Raw genomic sequence first — 11,909 nt, 5'->3', positions numbered from 1 at the left:
GCCCTGCACTGTGCCTGGGGAGCATGCCTTTGTGCTGTTCCTTGCCCTGCTCCCAAAAGCATCCAGCAGAGCCTGGGGAAGGAGGACTTGGGTTTAGAAGATGGGCTGTGCAGCATTTGGTTTCAAGAGCCCACCAAACAACAAAGCTCATTAACAGATGTTTCTTTATCTCACACACCACACTCACAGAACTTCAAGTTTTTAGCTAGGCTGATGATCCTCAATTTCTGCTTAAATGTCTACCTAGTCTCAAGTTCCAATAGTGTTTTCTAGAAGTCACATAATCCTGCCAGAAGCACAAGACGGGAAGATACAGAAGCCCGAACAGCGCTCAATCATAACAGCAGGTACAGAAGATTAACAACAGGGAGAGATTTTAAGGAACCTAGAAAAATAAACGCAGCACAGTTCATTTATGGCATCACTTGTTTTGAAAGCTGTGGCTGATCTCACATTTGCAAGAACAAGATACTGTGTAGTACAGAGCCATGGTCTGTGGGCTGCATTGTAGACATAGCTGGGGCCATGGAAAATGTGAAAGCGACACAAAGAAACAATGAAAATGATTGGCACAAAGACTGCAACAAGACTCAACAGCACCGCTGGCATTTAGTTTGCTTTCAGCCAAAGAGGAGGGGGGAGCCTGCCGCATACAAAAGCCTATTGAAAAGGTGTTTGTCCCAAGAAGCAGTGCCAAGACTTAGACTGGGCTCCAGCTGATTCGAAGACCTCAAGAGAGGGGTTACTGAGCTATACTTCACTGATTGACAAAAAGGAGCCATGTGGGCACTCTTTAAAAAGTCACAGCCAGGGCTATGGCGCAGGTTGGACAGGGAAATTCAGGATAAAAGGAGATTTTCTTAAAAGACTTAAAGGCATCCTGGGCAGTCAAAAAAAAGATAGTAGCAAGCAGAGATCAGAGCAGACAAAAGTCAAAGGATCAAAATTTTTAAAACCATGCAAAAAAATAGGAGGAAACAGGAGTCAAAAAGGAGGCAGGTCACAAGCCAGCTTATCTGAATTTCAAAGCCTCACCAAGCTCTGAAAGCAGCAGTATCCGGCTTTACTTGCTATAGATGAGAAAGCAAGCTTCCCTTTTCGGTGCAGCTGGGCTGTGCGGTGCAGTGTTGTGACACCAGTGGGTCACAACAGCAGCTACTGCCTCTGAACCCACAGGTGACAATGGCAATACCTTGACCTTGTTGTACAAGAAAGCAGCAAGGACTACGCAGATCCTAGCAAGTCCCAGAACAACTCACACCTTTGAACTGAAAAACGCCTCTCGGAATCATTTGTAGTATCTTAGTTGCAAGTTAAATTAACTAGATTTCATTCTCTGTATCAGAGGAAGGGCTCAGAGCTCAACTTCTTGCTTATAAAAGCAGCAAATGTCACAATCAAAATGTGTTTCAGATTCCTTAGTTGACATTATACACTATGGAGAGAGCAGAACAAGTACAGAACACAGTGCTCCTGAGTAGATGCTAAAGAGCTGAACTAGAAAAGCAGCAACATCAAATATCTCTTTTCTAGTTCTATCTTTCAAAAGGCTGGAAAAAAAATAAGTATTGGGTAGAAACAAGCACCTGCTGTTCAATGCAGAGAGCTGAAGACAGAGGACAGCTTCAGGATCTTTGTGGAATGAGTTTATGCAGAAAGACAGGCCATGAGCATTGGTCTCCTCCTCCTGAAAACAGCAAACAAGAATAGCCCTTTTCTTCTCCTCCTGTTTGTGCAGCTGTAGTCTTGCTGGCAAGAGTGGAAGGAGAATGAGCTTGAATCCTGAGGAAAAAAAAAAGAAAACCAACAAAAAACAGTGAGTTCCTGGGAAAAGCAGCCTATCTCCTAGACTTGTGCATTAAGGCTGTTGCTTTGTTCCCAGATTCGTGTTCAGACATATCATTAGCATTCCCTGCTCACTCCTTCCTCATCCTCTTTTGTTGTTATGTGCCAGTCACAAGCGTAGGGGTTTGTTTTAAATAATAAATTGGGAAAAACTTGATAGTACAATTAAGAAGTACACCAGCCACACAGCAGCTACCACAGCACACCTCAGCTGCGGAGAGGATATTAGCTACAAGGTGGACAAAGCCTGGTTTTTGTAAGGCTTGGATAGAAATTGTAAATTACTGCCAGTTTTTGTCAGTCAGCTCTGTATCCGCTGTTCTGGCAGCCCAGACAGCGCCTCTTTGCTAGAGGCAATAAATAAACACCTTGTTGAAAGAACATACAGCTGTTACCCAGGAACCTACTCACCGTATTTGTCTCCAAATCCAAGTTAAAAAAAAAAAAAAAAAAAAAAAAAAAAGCAGGGTAAATTGTTTTCCTAAAGCAAGTGAAAATAAACTCAGGGACACTTTATGCCAGAGCTACCCAGAAATAAGGAACTGAAGCGACTTGCCCCATCCTGTCCCGGTGGCACATCCAGCTGCTGAGGTGAGCATCTCTTCCCCCAAGCAGGGAAACAGACCGTTTCTTTGAAGTTAACACCACTGGCCTTTGGTTACAGAGACACAGAAACTTGGTTTTACCATAGAAACACTTCTAGTGTCAGTATTTATTTTACCTTAATATACATTTATACAGGCCATAATAAAAAGGCTATTACACAACAGTTCAGTGAGTTATTACCTAGTTTCAAGAATAATGCATGCAATTACAAAGGAGAGGTAGAAACACCGTATTAAAGACCTAAAAATACAAACATTATATAAACAAACACTTTCAAATTAACTGTTGGAATTTCATACAGATAAATAAGGTAAAAAGTACATTACTCTGTCAAAGTAAAAGGAAACACATGGTTATCCGAACACTGAAACAATATTGTGATGTGTAAGCCCTGCACAACTTTGTCAAATAGTTCAGACCATTGTGTTTAAGAGGATTAAAATGATTTTGTCCTGGAGAATGGTTTATTCAAGTATTCAAGCAGTTGAGTAACACAAAAAAGTCCCAAAAATAAAGTATAGGAACCATTTCCAGAGAAGCTGATCTGCCTAAATATGTTGCAAATCACTGTCCTGATGATCTCATGGGATGCTTGAAATGATAATGCCTATAAGGCTAAATGAAGCTTCCCACCTCTCCCCCAAAACGCACACAAAATAATCCTGATTTTTTCACACACTGTATGTCGATATTCTACATCAATTTATCAGCATCTCAAACTCCAACATTGTTTTATGTTTTTGCATGGTTCCTTGCAGAACCTTTTAGCTTACAGTATTTATTGTAAAACTGCCCAAGAAACAAACTACAGAGAACTGTCATTACACCCCTAGAGACTGCAGGCATTAAAGCACATATCGCATGCACAACAAAAGATGCAACCAAATCTATATAAAAAGCAAACAACCAGTAACTCAACACTGCTATTACTGAGAAAGTCCAGAGCAGTAGTTACTCAAGTATTAGACAAATAGGTATAAAATGGAAAGGTTCACATGAATACAAGTTTTTACACTTTGTTTGAAAGTCTTCTAGAAGCTACATTTGAAATTCTGAAAAGGATTTTATGTACACTGAAATGAAATTCAGCCAAGTCCATTGTGCCTTCTTTCTCTATTTTTTTATATAGTTCTTCAAAAATGAATATACAGTTGCTTTAGTAAATTAGTGCAAAACAAAATATTTTGGAAGAAGATAATCAAATTGTATCCACATCAGCTGAAAATCCACTAGGGATTTTGCACAGATGGTGCACAATTTCTTCCATCTTTCCCCCGCATAAGAGAGTGCTTTCTCGCTGTCCCTTCATATGACAAGCTGAGCCATGTTTACAACATGTGATCTCCAGCACAAGCCAGCTGAGCCCCGAAAGCTTCAAACAGCACTTGCACATGGTTAGGGTTTCCCAAATTCCCTCTGCCACATTTTACTGACAACTTAAAAATATTTTTCACAAACTTTTGAGGGAATCTTCTGAGGGAAGTGTCTTTTTGTACCTGATGCAGAAAGATCCACTCTATAAACCTCATGAGGGAAAAAAACCCCTGATCATTCATGTTCAAAGCACACGTATAAGGATCAGTTTGAAATGTGAAGAGAGATTCTTTTTAATTCTGTTGCTAGGAAGAAAAAGGAGCTGCTGGATCAGTAAGGCAAGTGTACTTTTGGAATTTCTCCTCTTTGAATATGCTGCTGTTTCTTTGGTAGTCACCACAGAAATGTAAGAATCATCTTCCACGTGGGGCAGAACAAGGACAACAATTAAGCTGTAGTGAAAAAAGTGCAGTATCACCGATGTGGTCCCTTATGTTCACACCATCTGGTCCTCAGGATATTCTTACTGCTCATATACAGCCACTGTGCTATAGCAAAGTGCGGAGAGCCTTCGCTCGATGCTAGATTTATCTGCAAACAGAGAGAGGTAACACACAGGTGATGACTTCAGTGTTATTTTACAGTGCATTAATTCCATGCAATTTTCAGTATTTTCATTATTCAACATAAACTTACACTTGTGTACATTTTCTATATCTGCAGGGTCTTGCAGTATTTTAGTCAGTCCTTCCAGCAGCAAGGCTGCTTTGTGGTATCGATATGTAATATCTTCAGTTTGCTGAAACATCTCATCCAGAGCTGCCGACTGAACCTGGAATCATTCAGGAGATCCAGTTACATAAACAGCATTAGGCAAGTAATGAAATGAAAAATTCAAAATGAGTTATATAAAAGTGTCATTAAGCAACTATTTTTGAGCCTTAATTTAGCTGATCTGTTTTTTATAACTGTAAGACAACAAAACAAAGTCTGAGAGATTATGGCACCTGTGCTGTATTAACTAAGGATATTCTGCACATCTAAGCTATAAATGCACTTTTTGATCTTTTGGGTCTACATGTGTTACAACAACTTATGAATAAATATCCTTGTTCTTATACCTACATTCTCCTGCAAAGGAGACAAATTAATTGTGCATGACTACACCATTATCAGGGTTGAGCACAGTATTTGCCAGTATCTTTTCTGTGACATCTATGTTAAAAAGACTTCCCTCTCATCAAAAAAGCAATTAAGTTTCCTGTATGGTTACTGCCATGGCAGATAGAAAGTTTATCAATTACATGAAAAAACTTCCACATGTTTGCTACCATTTTTGCTTTGGGTGGACAGGCTGATGTTCTTCAAATTGACCCAGTACACTGACGAGTTCTGTTGCTTCTATGCTTTAGTGAGCCTCACTGGATGAGACTTCAGCACACAGGGCTGTGCGGCTTAGGAGTTCATTTCCTGGTGTTCATGTACCAAATGTGCTGATGTGGGGGAAATGTCCCAGAGGAATTTTAGCCACAGTTAAGGCAGGGCAGCAAAGAGAGTGAAAGACTAACAAAAATTACCATGAACAGAATTTTGGAAACATACGTTCTATTTTCTGGTTATGCAGAAGAGGTTTCATCTCAATGTCCTATCATTTAGGTAAAAGGAATGATTTACCATTTCTACAGCACAGCTGTAGATGAGTTTCTCTGCAGTTACACTGTTGATTTCATCAATGAACCTTTGCTTGTCCGAAAAGAAACGATTCAACTTTTCCGTCAATTTCTTACACATGCCAATACAGAATTTGTATCTCTCATTGAGGCTTTTCACAACTGGAAAAAAGGTAAGAAGAAATTTAAAACAAAACAAAACACCCCAAAAACCAACCAACCAAACAACCCCACTCAACCAAACAACAGCATAGCCTCAGTTCAGCTTTTCCCAGTGCTAGCAAAGTCAATCCATTTAAACTTGTGCTTTTAATGTTTATTTACTCTGCCACTTCTATGAATTAAGTATTTATCAAATAATTTCCATCTCAAGTTAATAACTGCCCATTTCTTAACAGTTTCTAGATGTATCTTTGTTTACTGTGCAATTCTACATACCTACAATTCTCTTGTACAGAAGAAACAAACAAATCGTGCAACTTAAAGCTTTTTGAGTGATGTATCAGCAAAGAAAATTCACAAGCAAAGCAAATTAGATTATGTTGCATTTACCTTGCTTAACAGCAGTGGATGGGTTCAGTTTCCCCGATTTCACCTGTGCTTTGGCAAGATGCAGAGAAGATGCTAGTAACTGAGCGGCTTTCATATACAACACCAGTTGCTCTACTTGTCTAGGAAGGGGGGAAAAGTAATCATATATCAAAACACCTTTCTGGAACACATTCAAGCCATGGGCAGACACCACTTTTTAATCACAACTCTACACAGGACCCAGCAGCAGCAGAAAAGGAAGACAGATGTTTAAAATGCAACTCCACCCCTCCCTTCCCTTCGCAGTGTCACGGGTTGAGAGGACATCTGCTCATCTAGTAGCTGCAGCAGCAACTACAAACTGCTTTAACGTAGACATTTTAAAAAGGAACGCTTATTTGTGCAGACCAACTGCCAGAGGTCAATGTCTCACCACAAGCAACTGGGTGTAGTTTTCTCGCAGAATCATTTCCTATGCCCCTAGAATTCTCAGCTGTAAAAAGCAAACACTCTGCAGGGTTTTTTTGTTGGGTTTTTTTGTTGTTTTTTTCAGGAAGAAGGCAGGAAATGGAACTGCCCTTTCCCGCCACTCCAAATTCTCATCTTTCTCCTCGCTTCTGATTTTGTATTAGGGCTGATTGGTTCCACTGAAAAAAGGTCTAATTTGGACACTCCTTCCCCCTTCCCAACCTCCACCTCAAAGCTACTGCTTCAGCCTGGCCAACAGGAACAGAAGACAGCTCAGATCTGACAGAAGCTGGTACACAAATTTCCAGGCTTAGAAATGCTATACTGCGCCTCAAGCCTGAACTCCTCCCCACTTTCCCCAATTTATGTGCCAGGCCAGAAAACACTGTCCTTTTATTTGTCTGCTAGCTAATGTCTCTCTAACCTTTGCTCTATCTTTCTGATCTGTCTTCAGTCGTTACAAAATGTATTCCTATAAAATGTTCTATACAGTAAAACAACCACTCCCAACAAAAAGAGGGCATAGTTTTCCTGAATACACTTCTGATGTATTCAGTGTTTACTAATTCTCTTGATACTATTTGACCGCATACTTACCCCCATTCTTTGCTTAGCTGGCTGATCTGATCAACAACTATGCTCTCTTGGATTTGGTACAGCGATACTGCAGAAGTACACAGGTCTGGGTTTCCTCCTCGTACTGCTGTCAGATCCAGAACGCATTCTGTAAATGTCAGCATCATGTTTAGATGACGCAGTGTATCTGTATGTTCTCTCTGTCAGAGGGAAAAGATGACAACAATTTAACTATTGTAAGCCATAAGACAATCAAGTACACTTAAAACTCTTGCTAATCATTTGAGGATTTCTTGGTATGGCAATTCTATGCAGAAATCACATTATAGTAGAGCCAGCACTAGGGACTACAGAACCAAATGGGTCCAAACAGATCAACAGATATTAACTTGTGCTCTTCATTAAGGATTTCAAGATACTGTAGGCTTATACTTAACAAAGCCAAAGGAATTGGGACATGGAGTTCTATGTTTGTTGAAACCTGAGCAACCAAGGAAATCACAAGTGGGCCATATTACTTGTTATTATATTATCGGCAACCCAAAAATATGCTCGGCACTTATATGAGAAGCCAGGAGGAACATTTGGCTTTTATTATGTAACAGACTTGACATCTACAAAAGAGAACTGAAGTTTCATACTTATCTGCTTCACTCTAATTTACGCTTGGATCCAGAATTACATTATGTTAAAAGCTGGCTGTTGCTAAAGTTTACAATTTAAAATAAACAACTTCAATTGGAGCTAACAACTCACTGCTTCTTGGGTGACTGAAACAGATACTACATGCATAGTCTGCTAAAAAAAAAAAAAAGTCTTCAAAACTAATCAAACGTATCTTAGCAATATTTATAATCTTTTTAGCAGTAATGCAAGGCTAAATAAATTTTAAACTATCTGTGGGAAGAATACAGTGTTCTGTCAAACATTCATGTTATAACATATAGATTTGATAAGGATCCAAACACCTTCCAGCAAGATCTGAATGAGAAAACAGAACAGCAATCTGCCTTGATAAATTTACAGTCCAAAGATAGCATTCTGGTGAAAGACCACCCCAATCTGTGTTTTTAAAGTGTCACTCCTCCACACATTTAAAAAAAATATAGGACACTCTTCCCACAAGTAGGATTTAATGCCATCCACTGACTGTGAAGAAGCAAGTTAAAAACAATGCCCAGAGGGACACTGCTACTGTCAGCACCCACGTCCAGAGACTTGGCATTAAAATAGAGGCTGTGGTGAACAAAAGCAGTCATGTTCCTTTGGTTACCTATTCAAATACATGAAATGCCAGGAGTAACTACCAAAGAGAAACTGGCCACAATTGATACAGGAATATTTTCAAGATCTTAAAAAGGACTATGTGAGATAGTGAAGAGGAAACTACAAAGTGTGCTGAGCAATTCTTTTTTTACCATGGCTCTGTTTTAGCAGCATTATACATTATAAAACATTAAATTATTTTTTCTATACCTCCATTAAAGTTTCCTCAGGCAATTCGGGAGCTTCAAAAGTGATAAAGCCCTCTAAGCTGGGAGGCGAAGTACCATAAGGCATGTACTTCAGACTCGGAGCTGCCTCGGCTCCCGGAGGAGAAGAACCCATATAAATACCAGGAGGAGAGCCCATATATACACGGCCACTAGTAGAGCAGAGAGACCCTCCAGAACTGTTTGATCCAACTACAAGAAAAATAACACACACATTCAGTCTAATAGGCTGTTCCATCTCACAGCGCTGGGGCTGCAGATGATAGCAAATGACAAGTCAGCAGTCATCACAGATTCACTCTCGGGAGGCTCTCCTCATCGCTCCTTGCATCGCTCTGTAGAGAATGCAAAGGCTACACTTTAATGAACAGTGACTTTTTATACCACAGATTCTGGGAAACGGTTGGCAAGGATTCCAAGGCAGATAGTCCAACAGTACAGACCAAAGGTTGTGCCACAGTTCACAAAAGGACACTGCTGCAGACTCCTGCTCATCCTGAGCAGATGAAGGCCTTTACCTTGAGATCTTTGATACTTGGCAATATAGCTGACACGTGCCTAAATGCAGTCAGCTTGCACCCCACGTGTATTGCTACTGGCACAATGCACAGCAGCAGGCAAAGTGCAGAATCAGAAATCTAACGCTTCCTCTGCACCTTTGTCATAGAGATCTCCTATATTCCTTGTGGTGGAGTAAAGCTGTGTACACAGGAGGTTACACATCGCTGTCTTGTAGATCCATGCCTCTGGCCCTCTCTTTAGGAGAGAAAAGGCAGAAGTGGCCTGATGTTAACGTCTATATTACAGAGCACTTTTACTGTATGGCCTAGAGGACCTACTGCACGTGGCAATAAGCAGGTTACGGGCCCAAGAAGTGGGCAAGACTAAATACTGCATTTAAGGACAGTCCACAGTTGTCAGGAAAATCTTACCCGAGGTGGTTCTTGTTCTGAGGACCATGTGGGTGCAAGTAGGAGGGGTGGCGCTGCTTGGAGGGGACCCGACAGTAAACATGACAGCCCGAGAACCTGCCCCGCTTCCCATGGAAGGAGGTGCCATTGCAACTCCATAAGCCCCTGCTGGAGCTGGAAGAGAAAATTTCAGCAAGTTAGTCCTTATTACATATAATCATACCAATATGTAATTATATGCAGCAAACTGGAGCACTACACCACAACACGCTTTGATGTAGATCCAAGACTTGGACTAGTTAAAAGTTCTGACAGCAAATAAAACAAGCTGAGTGGACAGCCTTGGCGATACACAAAAAGAATCAAAATGCAGTCTTCATACATCTTTTTACTTTCAATCTCTCTGCTCTGCCCTCGCCTAGAAAAGAACAACAGAGGCTCTCTCTGAGAGCCTGAGGACACCACCAGTCCTGCAGCAAAAGATGCAACAGAAAAATTCTGAAGGCAGACCATGACATGTCTGGAGGCTAAAGACCAGCCCTGTCTGCAGAACTCCTTCCATCTGTTCAAAACCAAGCAGAGAGCTCCTGGTGGCCACTTGTGGCAAGGGACAAGCTTGGGGAGGGAGGAAGAGAAAAACGACCCAGAATTACATAAACTGGCTTTCATCAGAAAACAAGGTAGAATCAGGAAATGAAACAGCCACAAACATTGTATTAAAAATCAAACCAAACCTAGCCAGCATAGGCAGTTGAGATACTCCTGTGTTTAGCACAGAAATGGATGTTTTCCTGTCTCAGTTATTTTTAAAGCAATGCTAAAGAAATGGAACATATCCCCTTCAAAGATTAAAAAAAGCCTTCTGTACTGAAGCTAAAAATTGTCAGAACCAATTATCGAAGCTGGAAGCAGAACTGTATCTAGTTGGCACTCCATAAAAAACCTAGCAGATGAAGACAGCTTGGATGTACCAGTCTGTTCCTTACCTGTATCCATTGGTCGCTCTGTATTGAGGCTGTCTGTGCTGCCTTGATATAACTGGCCACCAAGGGTAGTCTTTACCTGTTGATCTGATAGCTTCCCAGTACTGACAGATCTAGATGGAAAAAGGTATGAATTCACAACAAAGTTCTTCAGTAAGATCTTCCTACCTAATTTGCAGCTAAGGCTGACTTTCAGATTCTTGGTATTTATTACAGATAATTCTTCAACAAAAATACAGAAAATCTTGAAACCATGCTATTCGTCATGGGCCTACTGAAACAGAGCTAACCATAAAGAGACTATTTTCTCTTAAAGATTCATATTGCAAATTTTGCCATATAGATTTTCAAGCAAAAACTGAACAGGCTTCACAGACGCAATGAAATCCCATATTCAGATAACCAAAACAAAAGGGTACTAGACAGCAACACAAAGCACTCCAGGAAGTCCATGCTATATTTATACACAGTACAAAATGTTTCTGTTGTATACACCAAACCTCAGCATCTCCTCACAGCTCACTTTTTGCATGCTCTTCCCCTCCAAGTTGCTGCATGCAGTGTACATTCTTCTGCCAAGCTACCCACCCAGCTTTACAGGTTATAAATACTACAATGCCTACCTGCCAAATGTAGTTTTACTGTGCTGTTCTCCTGTCTGCTTTTCACCTCCTTGGGTCGAGTGGAAGTGCGTGAAATCCCTTGGGTCAGTGATGTCTTTAGGCTGCAACGGGGTATCTACCAAACCTTGGCGATTAGCCAGGGCCAGCAAGTTTGAGGACGCTTGAGTTTTAGGTATTTTGAAAGGAGCCGTTGCCTTTAAGAATCAAGACCAAGAACACACAAAACCCAAGGTTAGAAGCCCAAAATAGTCTTGGAAATTGTTTCAGGTAGTGTGTTACCACTTCACGTTTCACTGACAGTGGCAAACTTAACAAACCTTAGTAGGAGAGCCAATGATCGTTGGTAACGGAGTTTTGAACAGCCAGTCCGAACTCCTAGGTGACGATCCCATATGCTTGGTAGGTGATGTTCCCAAGCTACCTGGCCTACTTGGTTGTGGAGAATGGCTGTAACCATACCCAGCATAGGATGGGCATACTGGGTCTGAATGTTGCTTTCTGAGCTTCTGCTTGTTTTGGTAAATATCTGTAAGGGTAGGAGCACTCTGCAACCTCGCTCCCATCAAGAGCGACTGTGGAGACTGAGAGGGTGGTATCGGAGAACCTGTGGGGATGAAAAACAATGAAGTAAAATCCCACTTGCAAAAAATATATCTGTGAAGCCCAAAATGCCAGTTAAACTGAAAGGAGATGGGACTGCAAGTATCGTGACATATGTTTGATCATCAGCTCACTGGATGGCAAGGAGAATGGATTTAGTCAGTCGGCTATTTGCACTAAGGCTACATTATACCAATGAGACATTCAAGCTGTGAAATATTCAACATTTCAGGGTGACAGCTGTACTGGCAGCTGCAGTACCTCTGGCAACCTGCATCAAGACAAATAA

At 40.9% G+C, this 11,909-nt stretch overlaps 1 protein-coding gene across 1 annotated transcript in view; it reads right to left on the bottom strand.

Annotated features, from left to right (window-relative positions):
- Positions 1-3,683: 3,683 nt before the first annotated feature.
- Positions 3,684-11,909, bottom strand: part of ULK2 (unc-51 like autophagy activating kinase 2) — a 36,455-nt gene continuing 28,229 nt past the window's right edge. The window contains exons 17-26 of the mRNA XM_010074076.1: positions 11,338-11,624; positions 11,021-11,214; positions 10,401-10,510; positions 9,436-9,588; positions 8,487-8,695; positions 7,032-7,210; positions 5,988-6,106; positions 5,440-5,597; positions 4,462-4,597; positions 3,684-4,356 (exon numbers count right to left, since the gene is read on the bottom strand). Coding sequence (XP_010072378.1) covers positions 4,289-4,356; positions 4,462-4,597; positions 5,440-5,597; positions 5,988-6,106; positions 7,032-7,210; positions 8,487-8,695; positions 9,436-9,588; positions 10,401-10,510; positions 11,021-11,214; positions 11,338-11,624 — 1,613 coding nt within the window. The 3' untranslated portion in view covers positions 3,684-4,288. The remainder of the gene's footprint in view (positions 4,357-4,461; positions 4,598-5,439; positions 5,598-5,987; positions 6,107-7,031; positions 7,211-8,486; positions 8,696-9,435; positions 9,589-10,400; positions 10,511-11,020; positions 11,215-11,337; positions 11,625-11,909) is intronic.

This window comes from Pterocles gutturalis, unplaced genomic scaffold (assembly GCF_000699245.1).
Source record: "Pterocles gutturalis isolate BGI_N339 unplaced genomic scaffold, ASM69924v1 scaffold5427, whole genome shotgun sequence".
NCBI lineage: Eukaryota > Metazoa > Chordata > Aves > Pterocliformes > Pteroclidae > Pterocles > Pterocles gutturalis.
This window is presented reverse-complemented; position numbering and strand designations above follow the sequence as displayed.